Source organism: Rhagoletis zephyria, unplaced genomic scaffold (assembly GCF_001687245.7).
Source record: "Rhagoletis zephyria isolate East Lansing unplaced genomic scaffold, Rhagoletis_zephyria_1.1 Rzeph_scaffold_02997, whole genome shotgun sequence".
In the NCBI taxonomy this organism is placed as follows: domain Eukaryota; kingdom Metazoa; phylum Arthropoda; class Insecta; order Diptera; family Tephritidae; genus Rhagoletis; species Rhagoletis zephyria.
In genome coordinates, this window is record NW_016160081.1 from 20,986 (window position 1) to 45,111 (window position 24,126).

At 35.3% G+C, this 24,126-nt stretch overlaps 1 protein-coding gene across 1 annotated transcript in view; it reads left to right on the forward strand.

The window, feature by feature from the left end:
• Positions 1-24,126, forward strand: part of HGTX (HGTX homeodomain transcription factor) — a 54,029-nt gene that overhangs the window by 7,944 nt on the left and 21,959 nt on the right. The window contains exon 2 of the mRNA XM_017622968.1: positions 1,504-1,689. Within this exon, the coding sequence (XP_017478457.1) occupies positions 1,504-1,689 (186 nt within the window). The remainder of the gene's footprint in view (positions 1-1,503; positions 1,690-24,126) is intronic.

Here is a 24,126-nt window from a genome sequence, read left to right on the forward strand (position 1 = left end):
TTAAAAATAAATATGCGAATTTGTGCACACACACATATGTACACATTTTATAACCCGTTTCTGCATTTGCCTCGCCTTTAATTTGATTATAAACAACAAAATTTACTGGCTAGTCAAATGTTGACTTTTGTGTTTTACCTTAATTGAGTTAAATATTGCTTTTTTTTACTCAATTAAATTAATCAGACAGACTGCCAATTAAAATAATTTTACAACTTTGTACCTAGATGCGCAAATTTGTCCTTTTGTTTCAATTAAAAAGTGAGTGGGCTTTTTCTTTACTAGTTACTTCGAATAGATTCTTAAAAACCGTTATTTGTTTTTATGAAAAAAGCGGTTTCAAAGCTTTTTAATAGATTTACCCGCAATAGTTCATGAACCGAGGCAGTCATTTCTTCTTCCTCCCTCTACCAGGTTTCTCCATAGGGTACCTCCCTCCTCCGTCGTCATATGTTTTCACCGAATAAAATACTTTCACAGGCGACTCGTTTGCTCCCATTCGCAGACACATTCTATTCGGCTTTCACCATAACCAAGAGACGCTTTTGAAAACCCATAAAAACGTATAGTATTTTTCAAAGACTTATACGTTCTAAGGTCAAATACAATTTAGGAAAAACAACTACGGCTAAAACTTAATTAAATCCTACTAGATTGCCAAAATCATACACTGTTCGATGCTTAACACGGTTTCTGAAACCCCTAAAGTTTAAGACAATCAATAATGTGGCATTATATTCTGCGAAATTCGCTCGATTTGAAAATACCGTTGTATAGGAAACTAGCAGAGCACCCGACGTCGTTCGGCGTAAACAAATGAAAATTTGAAACAGTAGTACAAATATTCAGTTCAGCATAAATTAAAGGAGACAAACTATTTTTTTTTCTGTTAAAAATAAGGCATCCTTATGAACCATACTTTTAGCTTTATCGTGCATCATCTACTATATATTTGTCATTATTTTTCGTAATAAAAATCTTGTTTCAACGCTAGAATTTTTAAATGAAAATTAATCTACTACGGTACATTCCGTTTAGTTGCCTATTCGCTTAGCTGTTTTCGTATAGCTGCACTTTTCCGGTACATATTTATCCCCCTTTTACAAAGTCATTTGTGTGCACTTTACTCTAAACGCGTTCCACATATACATATATGCCTGCATACCAAATTTCAAGTTCATGCGACTTATAGTTCCGAAGTTATGCCTGATTAAAAATTTCACGCCTACGGGAGGTGCCACGCCCCCTTGTCGAATCCCAATTTATTTCACCCTATTATAGGCCCAGGTGTCATGGCAATACTCTCTCAAAATTTTGTTCGATTCTGTTTAGGCTGCAACCTGGCACATACATACATACATAATTTCACAAATATATAGTAGATTTCGATGTTGCTAATTTATGTAAATATGTAATGTTTTGTTTCTCAGTTTTTCAGACTCTTTACGTCTAAAACTTTTGATGATCAATAACAAACAAAGCGCTCTCTCCCATCTCTTTCAGGTGGCATACCGCGTTTCTCCATTGCCGCCGCCGCTGCTGGAATGGCCCAGTACTTGTCACAAAGTCAAGGCGCTCCGCTAAAAACGCATGCTGGCCACATTGTGGAACGAACGCATTTGTACTGGCCGGGATTGCAGGGATTGGTGGCGAATCCAATAGCGTGGCGTGAAAGGCTGTCGAATACAAGTGAGTAAAAATATGTAATAATAAAAAATATGATAATCTATAGATGGTATAGAACCGGGTGACTCGGGGGGGATTTCAAGTTTTCAAAAATTAAATAAAAAATTAAGGTTTAGATTTTAAATAATAGTTATTTAGACGGCTTTAATTTACAAATAATTATTATTTAATATTTCGATATACATGAATATGTATGTACATATGCCTTTATATGTATAGGCCTTTAAATATACATAAACCAAAACATCCTTCCATACTAAGGACCGCTGTTTCAAGTTAATTTTAAAATTTATCAGCACTTTAAACACAGTTTTTTTTTCTAAAACATGTGTTTGAAGGGCAAATAAAACTTAAAAGCTTCCTTCGAAAATGGCTATGCAATAGTATATGACGGTTATGCCGAGAATTCTGTAAAGAGAAAATTTTGGAAAAAATATAAACTTTTTTTTAATCTAATGAAATAACTAAATATGTTACATTAAAAATTAGGTGACATCCCTGTTTAGAAATATGCCAGGATAGAGAATACGTATTTTGAGTATGTATGTACTGTGTACACAAACAAAAAAAATGTATGACAAACGCATGAAAAATCACCCTCAACGAAAAAAACATTCTCAAAAATTAGCATCAATTTGGATACTCAAAACTTGCGCTTTATCAGAATAAAATTAAATAAGCTTTGTAGAAATTCTGATAAAAGAGTTTGAAATTTTTATGATCAATTTTCGAAGTTTGATAAATTGTTGAGAAATTTTCGCAAACTCTGAAACTTATATATATGTGGTTTCTGTTACAAACTAAATAATATATTGAATAAATAAATTACTAAAAATATATAAATAAACATAAGTTGGAATTGACCATAACGTTGCGGCACTGATTGAGAATATACTCGTCAACAGAAAGATAACTGCTGGACTCGGCAACACCACAATAAGCAGACAGGTGTGTAGAGCCACAACCTGGGAGCGGTTCTGTCCCATTTGCTCTGGATTTTGGCAGAAAGCTCCTTGTTGCTGGTCCTAGAGAGAGGCTATCAGCCTACGACCTGGAAATTGCCAATAAATCCTAATACATCGATGGATATTCTGCCTTCTAACATGAAAACGCTTAACAATTGGACCGAGGGTAGGGGACTCGAAAGAAAAAACTCGGACAAAACCGAAGAAGTTCTCTTAATAAGGAAAGGCTTCTTACAGTCTAATTTTTAAAGATGTGAGAATGCCTTTAAAAGAGAATTTTAAGTATTTACGACTCATATTAAACAGGAAACTTACGTGGACACCTAAGATAGAGGAAAGATCGAAATAAAATGGGGGTTGACACCTCGTATTACCTACCGGCTGTACACTTCTGTGATCAGGCCAATACTACTATATGGAATCCTAGATGGTGGCCATCAACTCAAAAGGCAAGTTATCTAAATCTACTGAGTAAGGTCCAAAGAATAGCGTTTTTATGCATCTCGCGTGCTTTAAGGACCACCCCAAACAAAGCGCTAGAAGTGCTATCCTGCCGTTAATCTTGTAGCAAAATACGTGGCCGCCGCTTGCGCGTACAAACTAAAACGTATGGTGCTATGGAATGATCAGCGTTCCGGCCACGCTTCCATACTTCACACTCCGGGTAGTTATGACCGTTATATTGACTACTCCGCCTCCAAACAAACCTTCGATAGGCTCTTTAAGACGAGCATCCCATCAAGAAGGGAATGGCAAGGCATACACCAAGACCATGGAGAAGAGGGGGAGATGAATTTTTACACGGATGGACTCGAAGCTAGACAATAGGTTTTGCTACGGAGCTTTCTCTAACGACTGAACCTATTCGTCCGAATTCCGGATCACTGCAATGCTTATCAGGAGGCATGCCGTAACGAAGACTATGATTAATATCTACTCGAACAGCCCGACGGCCATCAAATCAATGAACGGCCGTGGTAATGTTAAAATCGAAGGTTGCACAGGATATAGAGATATTGAAGTAAATTGCAGGGTCGCTGAGCCAGCCTGGAAAGGTACTAATCTCCCCAAATGTGTAAGCAGAAGTAAAATTGAGATATCCATGGCAACCTGCAAATTAGGGATTAGAAATAACAGGTATTGGCTAGAGTAGAGAACTCGTAGAACAACCATGCTACTGAGGCCACAAATAGATAAGACAAGAACGGAAGAGTAAAAATAAGAACGAAAGTATCGAGAACATTTTCAAGAAGAATCAAATAAGAACAAAAGTCTGGATACGTTCTCGTAGAGAAAAAATCGAGAACAAATGTTTGAGAACTTTCAGCAAAGAATGAGAGGAGGCATCTGCTTGCCGTGATGAAAATCGTTTCAGTGAGAACCATGATTGTTATTTCTAAGCGAGAAGAAAGCTGGATAATTTAAATTTCCAGATCATTTCTCATTTTCTGTGCGCGAAAAGTTCGTGTCTGACCTTATTTGCATATGCAATTATTAGGACAACTCAAAATATGTTCGGGCATGTTTTTTTGTCAGGCATGTTAGCAACACGCTGATGAAATGCTTAAACGTTTTTCCAAAAAGTATAAAGCCGCTGTGTAGTGGTAAGCAGTGTGTGCTTTCACTTCGCAGGGCCTGGTTCAAGCACTGGTCAAAGCAACATCGCAAAAAAAATATAGAAAAAATGTTTTTTCTTAACAGCGGTCGACCCTCGGCAGGCAATGGCAAACTTTTATAGGTTGCGAAAATCCCGGGATTCTTGGCAAATAATCCCAGAAGATGTAATCTGCACTAATAGGAATAATAGGAACTCCCTTTCTTGACCAGTGTTGGCTATGTTTCTTTTTTTATTTAATAATTAGTATTTTTTTATAAATGTCTAGCTCATTGTACACACTGAGAGAAAAATCAACCAAAAATTGGTTAATATTAACAAATTCAAACTTGAAAAGAAATCAACGTGATTCTTGCTTAATATTAACAATGCCTTGGTTGATATTTTCAACAATGATTTGGTAATATTAACCACAATTTTGTTTACATTAACCAAACTTTTGGTTGGCGATTTTTCGTTTGAATACGTTCATGTTCTGCACTTCATAGATGCTTTTTCATACATGGAGATACCAAACCGAAATTTATATTGTCATTTCAACATGTTGCCGCTGGTTGGATTAGCAAATAAAAGCAAGCATCTCTACACACTAAGCTACAGCTGCTTTATAAATGTGTCGTGGATGGATTTGGTTCTGCACTTCACAGAGGCTTTTTCGTAATTAGGAAAAATCAAAAACAGAAAAAAATAAAATTTATGTATCGCGCGTACAGCATTCGTACTGCTGGAAGCCAACAAATAACAGCAAGTACCTCTGCTCGTTAAGCTATACGCCATACATATGAATTTTTCTCAAATGTTCAACTTGAATCACATTTCTTACAATCGGCTTATTGACCACGAAAAAATCAAACCATAACTTGGTAGAAAAAACCATTGTACTTTTGGCTCAGTGCATATAACACCGCGCAATAGTAAATTTTACACGCAAAAAAAATCAATATATTCGCGCAACCAGGGGCCAAATATAGTAAAATTGCGTTTTTATTTTTTCACTCTGACGTCAGAATGCGAAAATGATTTTAAAAATTCAGTGAAAAGTGCTTAGAGTAAAAGTATAGGTACCAAATTAAAGACAAAGTTCTGTAGAATTTAAAAAGATTCAATTGTTTGGAACATAAGAACTGGTAAGTATTGAAAATATCCTTTTAAAAGTTTATCCTTGAAATTTTGCAATATTTATTTTTTTGGAAATGGTATGTTAAGGACTTATAAAAACTCGATAACATCTTCGAATGCCATTCTTCTAACTTTATCTGCTTAAAAAATTACTTATTGGCGTTGCCCAACTTTGCTTATGTGGAGACTTTCATATAAATACATGTATTCATAGTCAGCATTCGAGGCGACGCCAACGCCAACACCAACGCCAAAGTTGGATGTAAACGGGCCTTTAGACAATTTGTTTCCGTTTTGCTCTTTACCAAAACGTTCCGGTGATTTTTGTTCTCATTTTGTTCTCTTAGAAATTTCCCCGAAATTATTGCTCTTGGAAACAAAACTACGAGAACGACATTGAGTTTCGATCATACCTTTGGTTCTCGGTCCCTGGCTAATTTCTGTAATTTTTTAACCGACTTCAAAAAAAGGAGAGGGTTGTCAATTCGTCGGACTTTTTTGCTTTGTGTATGTTACTTGGGACCACGTTAACCGATTTCTATAATCCTTTTTTATAATTTTTCAAAGAAAAGGTGGTATCCAACAGGTGGTCCCATGCTAATTTCCATGCTAGATCCGATCATTGGATCATGAAGAAATTAACGGCGATCTTATATGTTATATCCTTGAAACTGTTACCTGTACCCACTTTACAAACTTTAAACAAATAACTTGTCTGAAAGGTTTAAGTTTTTTAGAAAATATAAAATAGTGAGCTTGATTTTTAGAAACCTGAAAATATCTAAAAAAATCGGCCTATTTTTTAGCTTAAAATACTAGATACTGTAAGAAAAAACATCGCTTAATACTTTCCAAAAATATTCACAAACCAACAATTAATCCACAGATTTAACTAAATAAGAGTGCCTAATAAAATTATAACAACAAATTAATGAAGTAACCATGAAGCAAAGTGTCAAAATCGCACCCACACCGTGATTGCGTTGGCCGCTGCTAGAATACACTCACTTCAGTTCAGTTCATTAACAAGTGTTGTTCGACCTCTTATTTTCACAGTAAAATTTCTGGTTGTTGATTTTTGCTTTTGTCATTACGCTGAACTGCAGGAGTAAATTAATTTTTCATATGCCTGTCAATGCATGGAATGCAAACGAAGTGAAATGCGAGCAAATGAGTTGTGAATGAGTGAATGAATTGATGAGTGGATCGTGCATAAGTGCATCCAGTTAAAAAGCATTAACTGCAACAACTACTCAAAGTAGATGATGCACACGAAATGACAAACGGCAGCAAGAATGCGCTGACAACTGACAATTGCTGCTGACTGTCGATTTCAGACACGCATTCATTCGCCCCAGTGTAGAGGATGCCAGTGGCACAGTCGCAGTTGTTGTTATGGTTTCTTTCACTGGTTTTGTTGATCTTGCTAGCGGCAAAGCAAACAAATGAGCGATGATGATCTGCATAATTTTCAAGCTGCTCCCGTTTTTTGCTGCTGCTGATGATGATAATGTTGTTGTTGTTGTTTTAGTTACAATGCTCGCGCATGTTTAAGTTGTTTTCAATAGCAGCAAGTCTGTGCTGCGTTTTTAATGAGTTGGACAAAGTAACACAGGCTGTAGCAGGTGAGGGGACAACGCAACAGTTGGACCAAAAAGTGTTGCTAGTTACTCTTAGTCCATTTGTTTTTTTTGTTTTTGTTTTTGTTTGTGGATATTTACTTGCTGTTATTTATTTTATGTATATGGATTTCATTTAACAGCAAAGCGTTGAAAATTTTTGACTAATAAAAGTCGAACGCAAAGTCATCGCATCAGCCACAGCTCGTCAGCGCATTCATGGAGTCAATGCAAGTCGTGTGCTGCAACAACAATTGCGGTAACACAATTTCGCTGTTGTTGGCAGGTGTTGGTCATTAGTAACAGTAATTGTCACCTCGCTCTACACCACATCGTTGTTATTGTTATTAATTCCATTATTATCTATCGTCTTTTGTTGTTGCTGCTGCTGCGGCTGCCTTTCTTTTTTGCTTTTGCATTGAGCATCATCATTATTTGAGTACACAGTGCATCGCCTCAATTGCGGCATAATTTTTTAAACGGAAATGCCTTCAAGCTTCCTCGTTTATTCAACTTTAGATCCATTCATTGACATACGCTTGTGCGCTTAAGCTTTTTGGTATGCCTCGAGGATCTATGCATCCTTTTGTAAATTTTGAAATTGTCATTTGATTGCACCGATTGTTGATAGTTCATTAATATTTATTGGTCATTAATGCTTTCAGCAGCGAAGAATTGAAAGAAAGACTGCAGATGAGGCGAAGTCCTATGCCAATATACTCCCTGAGCCACCGTCAAAATGTTCAGCTCAATGTTAGATCAGCGAACAGAAAGACTCATTATTCGAATGCCGTATTACTGAACTCCCAGAATGCTGCGATAGAAAACTCGTAGGTTCATTGACAGAAATGATGGATTGAGGTGTTGACTAGAGTTGGATTCAAAGAGTTTTTCGGCAGGGATGCTCAAAGTGGACTTTGCGAACAATAAGGGGGAGTTGCCTTATTTGATATCCGCGCCAACTTAAGGCCTATTTTCGTTATGTCAAATTCAATGGCATTTGTCGTCAAATTAGTGAAAACGCAGTGTCAACTAAGATTAAGAGGCACTATATTAATGGATTTTGTTCAGGATAGGTCTTTAGTCGTGTATGTGTGCTGATAAATCGGCGATGTGTCTGTTTTTGGCACATAATATTATCGGTTATAAAGTTTTGTCAAAATATGTCAACAAATTTTGGCGTCAAAATATCACATGGTGAAAATCAGTCATTACGCCAATTATTCAGTTTGCCAATTCAAGTATAGCTAAGACCTCCAAGACTGAAACACTATAGGGGTATTCTCTGAGTCTTGCAAAGCCCTTGCATGGTGCACAGATTGCACGGATTGCACGGTTAAAACCGGTTTTCGTATGGGACTGCTTTGCAAACCGTGCAAACCGTGCACCGTGCAAGGGCTTTGCAAGACTCAGAGAATACCCCTTATATTCTTTGTACTACAAAGTAGTAAAACATCTGAAGTTCACGTTCTGACACCAGCCAGCTCCTGTTTCATTTTCTTGTCTTGAAGCCGTCAGAATGAAATGTTTTACCGAGTTACCCTATAGAGTGTTTGTATTTCATCCGTCTAGGAAGCGACGAGGTACCTTCTTTCAGGTAAAATTTTGCCTTTAGGGTTTAAAAACAAAGGGTATTGATCGGTAAACTCTGACTTTTATTTATTTTTTGGTCCAGTAATAACACTTAAACTTGGCGCAATATTTTTAAGGCCGAACTAAAAGTCCTTTCCTAATAATAAACAAACCGCTTATCTAAAAAAACAAGTAAGAAAGTCTAAGTTAGTGATTACCCCCCTAAGAAATTCGAAAAAATAAAAAGGATTGTTGTCCAAGAGGTCCTGGGATCTAAGGAACATTGACAATTTTCTTCTACGGCAATATTTTGCCCCGGACTCTTATAACATCGAAAAACGAATTGTTATTTTCGGTTCCTGGGAGAAAAACTGTTCTGATTAAATATGTTATACTAAGTACACATCATTACTTTACATTTACTTTAATATTAATCCGAAATAGGTCCCTTATACTGTCGCTAGAAGCAAATATAGCCAATAAAAGTGTCATTTTATGTCAGCCTAAAAAATGTCTCGCCAGATATTTGTAAATATCTTAAAACATAAAATTTTCTTAAGAAGCGGTATCCAACATTTCTTTTCGCCCCATTTTTCCAACTAGGCTAGCTCCACTTTCACGCTCAACAAACATACGCATTTGCAGTACATATATGTATTTATATTTAAACAATTTGATAAACGTTTATGTGATGGTGTCTTAGTATCTTGTACGACATGACAAGCAACATGCGCATAAACAATGACAACGCCAGCCAGCCCGCCAGCAAGCAAATAATAGCAACAATGATGATGTAAATATGTACATATGTACATAAGTGCATGTAAATGGTGGCACAACATGCACCGCTTACGGATTTATTCTAGGAAAAATGGCATTAAGAATAAGGACTGACTGACTGGCTGACTGACAGACGAATGAACGAGTAAGGCGAGGAAAAGCTACAAGCTGGAAACTTTGCAAACAAACGAGGTGACTGTGTGAGCAAAAACTCAGAGCTACCCCTAAAAGCCGGCTACAGCGTGCAGCAAAAATGTCTGCCGAATGGAGCCTTCTCAAACACAAGTAGAAATACATACACATTTACATACATGCGAAAAATGGGGGGATTAGGTACTACAATAGTTTAGATACGTATATGTATGTAAGAACATGTGTATTTCTGTATAATAATGTGGCAGCAGATTTTACTTCATCGCTTGGCATACCGGCTGTCTTTTCCTGTTCGCCCTATTGTTGTTGTGCACTTTTGATTTTTTTCATTTTGCTTTCTTATGCGAGAAGCTTCTGCATCTACATATGTATGTGCGTTTTTAAATGTCTGCGTTGCCCTCACAACCGACGATTTTCGGCCGGCTGGGTGGCTGGGTGGCTGAGTGACTGGCTAGCACACCAACTGGCAAATGAAAAATGCGAAAATAAAAGTAAACTGTGGCGATAAAATGGGAAATGTAGAGAGAAACGTAAATAAGAATGTAATAATGTAAGTGCACACGCACATACGAAAAAACATATTTTTGCAAATACACGCATCTGTGCATATGTACTTTAGGGCGGTGCTTAAAAAATCAGATGAGCAAATTTTTTCAATCTCACAGCCTCAATCGGTAATACCACAATTACAGATAACAAATATAAATTTTGGTCCCAAGTGCAGACGGTTAAGGCGTGTCGCACGTTGGCAAAGTTCAGATTCCTCTATGGAGACGCAAAAATTTAAAACTAATTTTTTTCATCTAATATGCAAAATCAATACTACCATAGTCGAAGATATCACATATAAATTTTGGTTCCGTTTGAAGTCGCGTAAGGTCACACAGGGAGAAAAGTTCAGATTACCCTATGAAGACCGACACCATTTAGGACCAAAATTTATATGTGATATCCTCGACTTTAGTATTATCGATTTTGTGTAATTATTAAATGACAAAAAAGAGATGCCATTCTGCAAAAGTGAAACTTACGTTACATATCTAGTTTGATCTGCTTTTGCTTAAGGTTATATTTTTTGCTTTCTTTCTACCTACCCTATTCGTTCTAATTAAATTTATATTATTCTGTTTTCCTTTTTTTTTGTATTTCTATCTTTATGCTCCATCGATAACAAAATCGATAACAATATCCATAAAAAATCTATAACAAAACTGATACAAATATCGATAACAAATTCGATACAAATATCGATAACAAATTCGATAAGAAAATCGAAAAATATTTTTTTTCATTGAATACCCAAACTGATCTTGACATCTGATCTGATAAAACTGAAAACAAAATCGTTCATTTTAGTTTAAGCACCACCCTAATGTATGTAACTATATACATATGTACATACACACATACATACTCGAAATTAGAAGCAAAAGCTATCATCTTTCTGGTTCTTGTTGTTGTTAATCCCTTCCGTAGCTGGATATTTTGGTAAATTCTTGTCTTTTTCGCATTTACATTTATTTTTTCCCCTTGTTTATTAAAAAGCCGCATATTGGCGAAATAAAGTTGAAGCCGAGATGTGTTTAGTCAAAAAATAAATTCTGGCCAAACCGTGAGTATGCGACGTCACAAAATATTGGAGACAAATACACGGATGCTGGCTGGCCTTGTTGTTGTCACATTTGTTATAGCACAGCTGACGCGGTTGATTTGCAAAATTTTGGTAGAAATAATATATATGTATATATATTTTTTTGGAAAGTGTCAGAAAAAAGGTGTGTGGCCGCATTGGGTGTAGGTATACCTCCGATACTAGTGCAATCATGTATGTATGTATACATACATAAGTGTCTGAATATAAATTTATTTATGTATTTATTTGGCTGTTTATTTACATGGAGATTTGNGTTGTTTTTGTTGTTTCGTTAATACTTTCATGATGTTGAAAAGTCAGCATAAAAGCAAAGACTTGAAATAGGGAAAGGCACTCATATGTATTTGAACTTAGTGTCGGATAATGGCGATACAAAAGTTCTGTATGTATGTAGATACTTATTTTTGTTCATCCTTAACCTGTGATTTAAAAAATACCATATAAAAATATTTGTGTTAAAGAAAAAATAATAATAACAAAATAAATTAAATATTTTTGAAGATATGTAAGTCATGATAAAATCATAACGAGGTAAATAAAACCCATGACAAAAATATTACAAGGTAAAACCGTTGTCTCAACTCGTCAATTCGACGAAAATTAATTTACCTTGTAATGTTTTTATCATGATGTATGTTCCTTGTCACTTTAGTCAAGAAAAAGTCGATACATAGACCACATTTTCAAAACCAAAACCATTCCAAACTTTGTTTTATAAACGGAGCCCTAAAATGTACTGTTTTAGAGTAGCACTAAAAACTGGAGAAGTTATATTTTTAGTGGCCAATTTCCACTGGGACTAATAAAAATTTTTAAAAATTTAGAAAAAATCCTGCAGCGGTAACTTTCAAAGAAAGGGTACAGTGAGTGCGTTTCATATTCACTATTGAAGCCAAGATTAAAATCAAAATCAATTCGCTCTAACCTGCTCACCTTTGGTTAAGAGTATAAATATGGTACTCAAGTACGTTTTAAAGGAAATTGTGCCGATTTTGAAACTGTATTGTGCAAAATTTATACAATGTATTATGGTAAAAGTATTGCCCATCGCTTGCGACGAAGGTTAGGTTAGGAGCGCGTGTATGGAATATTCCATTCTTTCACTCGGAGTGCCTCTTTAAGCGAGTGACAGTCAAGTCATTATTCTTTTGAATCAATTCCTATCCCTAATAAAGCCGAGGATACCCAACAGTTCCCCCTCCGCTGTCTCGCCCATACTGTTGAAGAAGCGTGAACCCAAGTGCTTGAGGCGCTTCGTCTGTCCTGTGATGACGCCTGTAAGTACATACCTCTTACTGCAGATCTATTCAGTTGCAGTATGTTCCTCGTCTTTTTCCTACTAAGCCGCGGCCATAATAATCTTGTGGACTCACAGTCTTCCCGTTTGCTCCACAAGTCATTCGTCGCGGTCGCGGTGTATTCATCAATTTTCCTAGCGTAATTACTAAACGGTGATAGTACGGAGCTATCTGCTTCTTCTATTGTCGTCTCTGAACCGAATCTAGCGTTCTCATCAGCTGACTCATTCACTTCACACTGTAGTCGTTGGGTAGACGAGAAGACCTGTTGATCAGTTGGTCGTTCGAGCAGGCAGCGGCTCCGGTTCCTTTTTCACTCTTTGAACCATCAGTGTAGATGGATAAGTCCCCCTCTAATACTGGCAGTCCTGCATCCCATCATTCGCCATGAATGTTTTCCCACGTTTCTGTATCAAGCCATTTTTTCATACTTTCACCTGAAGTGCATTGACCGGAACAAATGGTAGTCTGGTGGTGATAAAGCAGGTGGGTTAGGACTTTCCATCCGGTTCATAGAGATAAGTTTTGACCACTTGTGCGATATGCGGCCGAGCATTGTCATGGTAGAAAATCGGTAACTCATTTCTGCCGGTTTTTCGCAATTGCTCTCTTAAACCGCATTAATTTTTGTCTGTAGAGACTCCAGTCGATCGTTTGGCCACTTTTCAGAAGCTCATGGTACATGATTCCCATCTGGTATCACCAAATGCAGAATATTACCCTATTATCCGCGTTCGCTGTGCTCAACACACGCCTTTGGAGCTTTGGATTGTCGTAATGAATCCATTATTCATCAAGGAGCATTTGCTAAAACGACGTTCGACATATCTTAGTTTGAGTCCGTGCGGTGCTGACGGCTTTCAATCGCATTGAAATGTCCTTATTGGTATCGGTACGGGTCTTCGTTCAAAATTGCCTTCAATTCGGTGTCTACGAACACTGCAGGCCTTCCTTCTCGCTCTTTGTCGGTCGTATCAAAATCATCTCTTTTGGAAGATCGGAACCAGTGAGCACAGTTTGATGAAGCATTCTCTCCATCAGTCGATGACTTTCTGCTGCACTTTTCTTGAGATGGATGCAAACTACCAATGTTTTCCGAAAATGGCACAAAAGCAGAAATCTGATTTGTAAATTAAATGGAAACTGCTTTAAATAGTTGAAATGTGATAATAACACAGGCCGACAGAGTAAGACCGATCTCCTTACCCAGAAACCAGACTATACTTTCCCGAACGGCTTCGGTGCGCTGAATTCAAATCTGCCCGCAGAATTGCTCTATCACATCAGGATTTTGAGATATTCTAACCTATAAGTGCAAAAATGCCGTTTTTGCCCATTTTTGAAGTTGTGTATGCAAGCCAGAGTAATTTTTCTCAAATTTCTCATTTTTCTATATCTTAAAAATCATGTAACATAGCGGCCATGTATACTATCCGCAATTGGAAAATCCGTAAATTTAAAATTGTAATATCTCAGCGAAGCAAAAAGATATTTGAGCAAACTCAACGCCATTTCAAAGAGAAAGACTTGTACTTTAACGCGCTTTTTGTATTATTTTGAGCAAAATTACTTTTTCTAATCTGTTGATAGGTTTTGAATTTTATCTTTGAAACGGCGTACATTTCTTTGAAATCCCTTCATTAGTTCTCCTGCAGTAAGCATTTTCGTGAAGCTCTAAAAATTACAACTACATCATTTGAGCAGAGCCTCGATATCGAAACGTAAGACGTATTCTACATCAAAAATCGCGTTTTTTAATTCATATACGTGTATAGCCATAGATATGTTCTGCCAAAAAAAGCCGAATTCTCCGAACCCTCTTTAGTGCGGATTTACTATCAACTATTCACAACTTGGCATATTCACTCACTCTATAAACATTATTCCTTCCCCATTCCCAGTCAAAATAGAATAACAATATTCACTTCATGATACGCATCATCAATATAAAACAAATGGCCATTTAATATTTTCAATAATACGCCTTCTTAGCGACCCAATTGAAGGATGGGAGGTGTTAATCTGCCACCCCCCAAAAATGTACCGCTGCTTTTTAATAGCTCAAAAGAGAAGAATATTTTCAGGCGAGGTAGCAGTGTTTGTAGACATTAATAGTATGCGCTTAAATATATGTATTAGAATATTAGTAGATATTGAATATAAAAAAAAAATACTTTCCAAATACTCCACGTACATTTGAGACCCATTAAAAGGCAAACTGAAAGGCGGAAAATTGCGAAACGAAAAAGGTACGGGAACAATTGTAGAGAGAAAGGCAATATTTGAGCAACTAACGCCAGGGTGACTTATGCGATTATGAAAGCCAACTGTGCAAATGGACAAACAGAAGGCTGCGCAAGGAGCGGCCGGATAGACAGTACAGTAAAATAGAGTCGCATAGCAGTGCAGCAGAGGCGCATTATTCATCAGATGTGAGTGCGAAGGATGCTACGCTGTATACCGCTGAGGTGGTAAATACAAACGCTTCATATTTGTCATAATTTATTAGGGTATTGGGACGCAGGCAAAGTGCAGAGCATCATACACATATACACACTGGCTTATATGAATGTGTAGCGGTATTGCCATGAAGTTTATATCCTACCGGAGTTAACAACGCTCGCCTGCGATTGCGTTGGGACTCAGCTGTGTGTTGTTCAACAAATATTCTTATTCATAAAAAAAAAACAATAAAAGTGCGTACGGCAACAGAAATCCTGGCAAAAAATGAATGAAGTACAAATAAGGTACGCGCTGCGACAATTTATTTTTTGCTTTCCCCACACTCCATGGACACTGTGTGCCTGCAGGATTAGCTTTGTTATGGCGTTTATTATAGATATTTTTTTTTTGCAGCAACTCGCGCCAGAACAATTGAGTGCTGTCGCTGCTGCTACCGGCTATGCGTAGATATGTGTCCGTCTATCTGTTGATGAAGCGCTTGGCCATTTAACAACTTAGCGCCAGCTCATTTTGTCAATGCCATTCGCATTTCCATAGCTCACATGAAATTTCCGGTTTTTTTTATTACCAGAAAAAAAATTAGTATCTTCCATAAAACGGTAGTGAATTATTGATTTTGTTGCTTAAATGTCGTAATTGGAATCTGCGTAAGACCCAATAAGAATTTGTTGTAAAATAATTAGGTATGTGAGAATCGATGTGGGAATTTAGGTTTAAGTAGACGTTCAAGACTGATTTTCGTAAATTTTTCAATTATGAGCTTACTAATTTTTTATTTAAAACTGTCATACAAAGATTTAGGTACAGTTATGTTGCTTTGTTTATTGGTTTATGAGGAAGTTCTGCAATTATTTAGGATTTAGTTCAGAAAGATTTCCAAAAGCATGACGACGTGAGAGAGATCTAGTATTTTACTTAAGACTTAAGTACATGGGTGAGTTGGTTGTTTAAGGACAGCTTCCCTCTAAAAATAGACGCCACTTTGATCGAGTAGCCAACAATTCGAATTAACCGAATGCTGTCATTTTTGTTATGACACAGATCATTCAGTAGGTCCAGGATGATGTAGAGAGCCACATGGATATGACTGAAGCCAACGCCTGTGCAATTTGTATGCATAGAAAGATAGTTCGAAAAATCACATTTTAACATTTTTAAAAACTGCGAATAAAGTTTCGGGAACTTAAAAACTGGAGAACAATTTCAAGTTATTTAAAAACTGGTCATATACAGTTATTTGTGAAAAACTGGACATCAGTCCTTGTGGGATAAATTAATGATTGTCTAATGAGCAGTCGCTGTAGTGTAGTTGTAAGCAGTGCGCGCTTTCACTCCACAGGGCCTGGGTTCAAACCCTGGTAAAAGCAACATCGCAAAAAATTGATAAAGAAAAGGTTTTTTCTTAACAGCGGTCGCCCCTCGGCAGGTAATGGCAAACTTCCGAGTGTATTTTTGCCATGAAAAACAGCTTTTCGTAAAAATACAATCGCCAATTCCCGAAAATTCAACAAATTTAAAAAATTTCAAACTTTTTAATAAAAATTTTTTGAAAATTTTTGGGTATGCAGTTTTGTAACTCCAAACGGAAATTTTAAGCGACTTGGAACTGACATTGAAAGGGCTATAAAACTAAAATTTCTTAAAACTGAATGAAAAATTTTAAATTTTAATAAATGTTTTTGGAAATGTCTTAAACTTTCTCGAATAGTGCACAAACTTCTAAAAATTCATTTATATGGCTATCTTGGCATAGATTTTTTATTTTAATTTTTAGAGACTTTTACGTTGGTGACATACAGATTTTGTCCAAGAACAACCGTAGTAAAATTTTCTGAAGAATAATTTTCTACATAGAACATATCAATCCTTGCACGACGTTCCAAATTTGCTTTTTCAGAAATATATGAGTTATCTTTTCCAAATCTATCGAGGGTTTTATTACTTATAAATGTAGTTAGAAATCCCCCAACACAAACACCTAAATCTATAGATTCCCTGATATTTCATGCAATTTAATGTCACAGATTATTGCGGTAGCCGCCATAATCCCGTTGACGCGTGCAACATTTCAGTGATAAAACTGATTGAATTACACTCATAGTTATTATAATAATTGCATATTTATGTGTCGATAACTGGATTTTCGTGTAGGTGTATATATGTAGTTATTTACTCATACATACCCTGCAGTAAAATTTGGAGACAGAACGATCTCTGAACTAGTGCAACACGGCTGCAGAGAGGGACAGTTGTCTTTTGGTGTGTTAGTTGCGCTCTGTTGAGAAGTAAATGCAAAAATTCTCACTTCTCGTACAATACGAAAATAGCTCAGCGGGAAGACCCCCTCCTACTCTAATATCGTTGGTCACGAGTTCAAATCACGGTGGAGGCAGTTGTGATTGNTGTTGAGAAGTAAATGCAAAAATTCTCACTTCTCGTACAATACGAAAATAGCTCAGCGGGAAGACCCCCTCCTACTCTAATATCGTTGGTCACGAGTTCAAATCGCGGTGGAGGCAGTTGTGATTGTCAGATTTAAGAAATTTAAATTGTTGAGTGCCGCTTAAAAATTTAAGAGAAAAGTGATCAAATAATATAAAAATAAAAATAATAAAAAAAATAAATAAATAATAATTTAATAGAATGCAATCTGTAAAAGAACAGAAAAATACGAAAAAATATCAAAAAATTGAATAATCAGAATTTTTTTTAATAAAAAACTTGCTGTCGCAGATCTGTCTAAAATGGAGCCAGTTTAGAATAGAAAAATAATCTAATAATCGAGTTTTAAAATTTTTTCTCATGGAAAAACGTACTGTCCTAGAACTGTTCAAAATGGTACCAGTTTAGAACTAGAGGGGGCCAATTTCCACTTCGTAGGCATCGGCATATAAAAAGAGACAGTTGAAAGCATTGCGTTGGGATAGATCGAGAACCAGTACCGCCTCTTAAAGAGCTAGTTCTGCGCTAGTCCTGAACTAGCGCGATTTACTGCAGGGTACTTACATACACACACACACACACACTATTCATTAATCTGAATGCGATTCACTGCAAGTTTCGCTGCAATCACTCTGTTGGTAGTAAAAAATACAGAAAATGAAAATTATCAGCATTCATGATGAACAGATTAAAAGAAAAACACCAATACGTGTGCAGTAGTTATTGCACACGTAAAAATTTGCCCCTAGCGCATTGCACTTAATTTTTATTATAATGCAATTAATTGCATTTTTGCAACGAGATCAATCTGAAAATATAAGAATTATGTAGGTATGTATTTTTTTGTGTATCTACATACATGTATTTAAATAGGATTACGGTTCGTCGGCGCTTAATTCATATACCAACAGACGCACGTGCCGACCCGTGCGTGCGTGCGCCCAACTTGGGCGGTCGTTGCGGCCTTAAAAAGTGCAACCAATAACTGTTTTTGCATGTCATGTGTTTTTGCATATGTATATATGTATGCATTGGTGTGCAGGTAAATAAAATCGTTTGTTTTATCAGCCTCGCGCGACGCAGGTGGCAAAGTCAATTAATGTGTAGGCTGGCAAAAAATAAATAAAAATATGCAGCATAATAAACAGTCTTTATTATTAATATTATTATGCAATTTAATTTAATTTTATTATCAGCACTGATACGAAAATCAAGTAAATAAAATTATAATTATTGCAATAAAAAGATAAACAAATAATAGCAATGATCCAAATGCAATTGGAATGGCAGTGCAGATAATGGATTTATACTTGTGTATATATGAATCTAAAAATAATCAAAAGCTAATTTTGAACTTTGAAAATATGTACATACATACATATGTACGATAATACATATCTATCTAGTAAACCAGAAATTCAACACTGCGGTACGGTATTAAATTATTTGCTGATAGGAAATTGATGGAAAACACCGCGCAACAGTCAATTTTACACAAACAGAATTAATATATTCGAGAAACCAGAAGCCAGAAATAATATAACCTGTAAGAAAACATTTTTCTGTAGACTAAATAAATAAATAAATAAATACGTTTTTAGTTTTTCTTTCTGACAACAAGTTTTTTTTAAGGACTTTGAAATTTAAAAGAAATCATTAGTTAAACCTAAAAAAGTAGGTTGACGTGAGTACCAGGCAAGAAAGTGCATGAGAGAAGAAAAACGCAAGAAGGTGCACTTCTGAAGTCGTGTCATAAAAGGGAGTCCGCAAAGCGATTTCTTTCGCAGCCGTCGGTTTGCTTAGGTCCCGAAAATCTCGGGATCCTTGGCAAATAATCCCAGGACTTTCGGGATTTGTAATTTGCACTAATGGCAATAATAGAAACTAATTTTCTTGACCAGTATATATTTATTATTTTATTTAATATTTTTTATAAATGTCTTGCTCGNCATATAACATCGTGCGATAGTAAATTTTACACACAAAAATCAATATATTCGCGAAACCGTGGGCCAAATATTGTAAAATTTTGTTTTAGTTTTTCACTTTGACGTCAGTAATTCAAAAATGATTTAAACATTTTATTGACATGTGTTCAGAGAAGAAGTATGGGTATTAAATTAAAGAGGAAATTCTGTAGAATTTAATCATATAAAATGTTTTGGTGCATAAGGACTGAAAATGTCCTTTTTAGTTTGAAAGTGATTGCAATAATTTCCGACGTCTTTCTCAAATCGCCGGGCCCTCCCAGAGCAAGTTTACAAAGCTTCAGTTTCATCCTCGTATCTGCTGTTTCTGCTAAAATCAATGCAGGGATCTCCGGGACTTCTGTTAGTGTCCCCCGTTAGCGATGCGACCTATTAACAGCCTAACCGTTTACGGATATTTTCCCGGCTTTGCATGAGAGTTGTTTGTTGTACATACATATAATCAAAAGCAACTCCGTGTATTCTTCATTCTTTCATAAGCTCCTTTGAGCACTTTGAATAATAAACACACGATTTTATTTGCTTCTCCACCTCTTATCAAAATGGCTATACTTAAGCGTGCCCAAAGCAATCCAATTAAATATTTTACGCCATTAAAAGTGCAACAGCATTAAGGACCTTGTTTTCTGCAGATTCTCACAATTAGTATTAAAAGGTTTATGATATGCAAAACCAGCTACAAATATGCAGACATACATACATACAGAATCAGCTAAGCCAAAAACATAAGCCATAAACTTGATGTGGCTCATGAAAATGAGCGAGAAACGTAATGTAAAAACATATGCGAATGACGGAGAAAATCTTCGAGTGTATGTATGTAGCTGTTGAAACGATTTTTATCTTTTTATTAGCCATGTTGTTGGTGATAATAAAAATTGCGAAAATTTATAATGAAAGTGTAACACGTAAACCTAATAAAATTTTCAAATGCCAGTGTACTTGGCTTAAAAGAAGCGTGGAATGAGTTTGGTGAAAGGCAACGGTAAATGCTGTTAAAGAGGTTGTGAGAGCATGTATGTATGTATGTTCAGCGACGAACATCTAGAGTGAACAGCTTACTTACTTACTTTATAAAAACTGACTTCTAAGGCGTTAGCATAGCAGCGCGGCTGTGTAAAATACTTGCACTTAGTTGCTGCTACATATGGGGTCGTCAAAATTAATACCCCTGAGTGCCATTGTGCTACGCTGTCGTTAATTTCAATTGCAAACTCACTCCTCGAAAGGTAGCAGTATATGAGATACCCTTTTCCTCTAAATTAAATTATATCATTGTCCTAGATATGTAACATACATACATATAAACGCATGTACTCAAATGTTATAATTTTTGGCTAATTAATTTGATTACATCTTTATGTTTTACACACGCTCCGCATACAAGCATATTTCAAATCGCAACGACTGCTGTTGGAGCCTTCAAACCTTCATCCACACGTTTATTGTACCCAAGCTAATATACCCTTATAATACACACGTATGTACATGCTGGCATATGCACATTACACTGTCTCACGTTCCATACAAACAAAAATTAACTAAATGACTAAGCGAATTTAAAAACTTGATTCATTTTATAACTCTGTCAAATATTTCTGCTCAATTCAACATTATTTGTGGGCTGGTCCGCTGCTTGAAAATACACCTAAAAAATTTGCTTCCCTACAAAAATTGTATAGCATAACTTTTTGACCAAGGAATGAATGGTCTGAGTACAAGGAAAAATTTAAAAGAAAAATATTTGCTTAAAATTTTTTCTGAAAATTCCTCTATTCAGTTTTTCCTGCCTTTTTATTAATTTTGTACTGAGAGTTTTATGAAAATTTGATTGACTCAGCCAGTTCTTATCCCATTAGGAGCTTCACACGACGTGTTAAGCGTCGTAATGTCTTTAAATCTAAAAATTTTTCAACGTAAAGTAACGGTTAGCACCTTTTTATGCAATTTTCAACTTTCTAAGTGAAGCCATTCTAGGAGGCCTACCCAAGAAGGGCTGAAAAAAGTGCTTCCGTGCATGCCTTCTAGAAGGGCTTATCCATTTACAATTTAAGCGAATGCATAAATTTATAGTCAGAACACCTACATCCCCCTAAACACGGCCTTGCTCGTACTCATAATAAAGAAACATTATATTTAAAAAAGGCTTAAAGATTGAAAAATGTTTTGAAAGCGTCAATTTGTAAAGCTTTTTAAACCTATTTTAATTTTTATGAATAAGGCCATAAGACTTTAAGATAATACGACGCTCAAAACGACTTTTGAATTCCCTAAATTTTATATTTTAAGATTTTTATAAAAGTTTTATTTTTCCTTTTTTTAATTTTTGAGAAATTGTCCTTATTACGCCACTAAACTTAGAGAAAAATTTGCACACTGTAAAATGATGAGATACTTTAGCGCACACAAAGAGTGGATTTTGGGGTTCAAACCCCGTCTAATGCCAATGACCTCAAATTAGAGCTGGAAAACTATCGATAGTAGTGGCCATCGATAGTGTCAATAGTCGATAGTCACAACCATCGATAGTATCGATATTATCAGAAATGTTGATACTATCTATAGTACTATCGATAGTTTTGATTAAAAAGTCCAAAAATTAAACATAAACAATGTGAGTTGGTTTGTCATTTAATTTAGTTTGTTGTTATATATATATACATACATATTCGTTTTTCGATTAAAACTTAATGTGTGTGTTTTTTTTTTGTATATTTGTTGTAACATATAAAATAAACACTACTCCTGATAATGCTAAAAAAGCATCAGCGAAACGTCGTTTAAAAAGTGCAATAAAGTGGTTTTATTCGCACGCATACTCAAAAGATCAGACTAGCCTACGAACATGAAATAACATAACAACTTTTATTGAAAATGAGATCAAAATTGCCAAAATATGTCTATATTTCTGTTACGGAACAAAAGTTTATCAACGATTTTTAACTTCAATTTAATTGAATTTATTTGCCATGCTTTGATAAATGTCCTTTAGAACATCAAAAGATAAACTAGGTACCGCCGGCTTTTATTCTTACAGTAATGTATGCATAAGTGAAAACTATCGGTGACCATCTATACTATCTATAGAGCCATCGATAGTTTTCCAGCTCTACCTAAAATACAAACTCTATCGCTTAAATCAGCTCTCAAGAAAAATCACAAGAAATATTTTTTTTTTCTGTAGAAATAAAAGAGAGAGAAGTTCTGCGCTAAAATACTTCCGTCCCCTCTTTTCCGGCAACACAGAAAAGAGAGTTCTTCTTCCTCTTTCACTTCTTCTTCATCTTCCTCTTCCTCTTCCTCTTCTGAAGAAAATTTCTTTTCCATTTCTTTTGCGTTATTTTATATGCATTTTTCGTTTTTCTTGAAGGCTCTTAAAAGTTTAACTGCCTACAATTATGCAACGCATACTCACTTACTGTTGTTTTTTGTACCTTACAGCCTAAAAGAGTTTACCACTGATATGTACTTAACAAGTAATATATCAAGATATAATTTGCCAACTTCCAATTTGTTCCACCAAAATGAGCTACATAATAAAAACACAAGTACAGTTAACTTTTTCTTTTTTAAGATTTTTTATTACTTTTGATAGTTGAGCGCATCTCTTGTTTATAGAACTTATTATTAAAGAAGCAATTTTTAAGCAAAAAACACAACCGACATCAATTTTCATATACCAACTAAGGAGTACCGTTAATTTTTTCATGATCCAATGATCGGATCTAAACCAAATTACGAGACGACACTTGAGGTACCATCTTTCCGATAAAAAAAAGACTTATTGAAATCGGTTCACATACATACATAAAAAAAATATTCCCCCCCCATTTTTTTTAAAGTCGGTTAAAAATGTTTGAGTTCTTTGCTAAATTTATGTAAATAAAGTGCAAATTTATGAAGCTTTAAAAAGTTTATTTATTTATTATATACTGTACATAAAACTTGCATAAATGTATTTTAAAGAGCATATTATCTGAAGAGATTTTCTAATGATTTATCTTTAGAAGTATAACTGCCAGCAAAAAGGTATAGCTTTATTTTAAATAATAATAAAATATAAGTTCGAGTATTTTGGATTTCAAGTGAAACAGAAAAAATGAGTACTCTTTATATGCCCACTCACATCAGCTCACGCCGATGCTTTCTGTCCTTTTCCTGAGCCTCTGCTTAGACGAGAATGAAGAAAACATGTAGTCGATTCACTTCTACAAAAAAAAAAAAAAAAAAACAAAACAGTGAACAATTTTCTTTAGTTTTTCCTTTTATTTTTTAATTAATTTTCTATAGTGGAAAATTTCCAGTATTTAGGTATAAAATTAATAAAAATGTTCTATGTAGTTCCGTTTTCAACAAAATAAATATTTATAATTTTTAAATTCTGGTAGATAAATAAACTAGGTGAAAACACCCTAGGTATTCAAAAAAGCAATATTTTAAAAACGTGTAAAAATATTAAAAAACAATCGGTTGAAACGGCTTGGAAAAAACGGGTCAAATACTTTAGTGAATACATTAATTTTTAACAATATGAGTGGCGGTAGAAAATATCCAGAAAAAATAAACCTGGAAAAATAAGTTTCACTTTATAAAGAACTGAATTACGAGAAATATATTCTTCTAAAAGTGGCCAGCTCATGAAAAACTGCGTGTTAAGCAAAGATGTTCTCAAGAAGATATGGCTGAGGTTCAAAAAAAATACATACAAATGTTGCAAAAAATTGCATTAAAAATATTTTTATTTCAAATAACTTAACCGGTTTTTTGGAAAT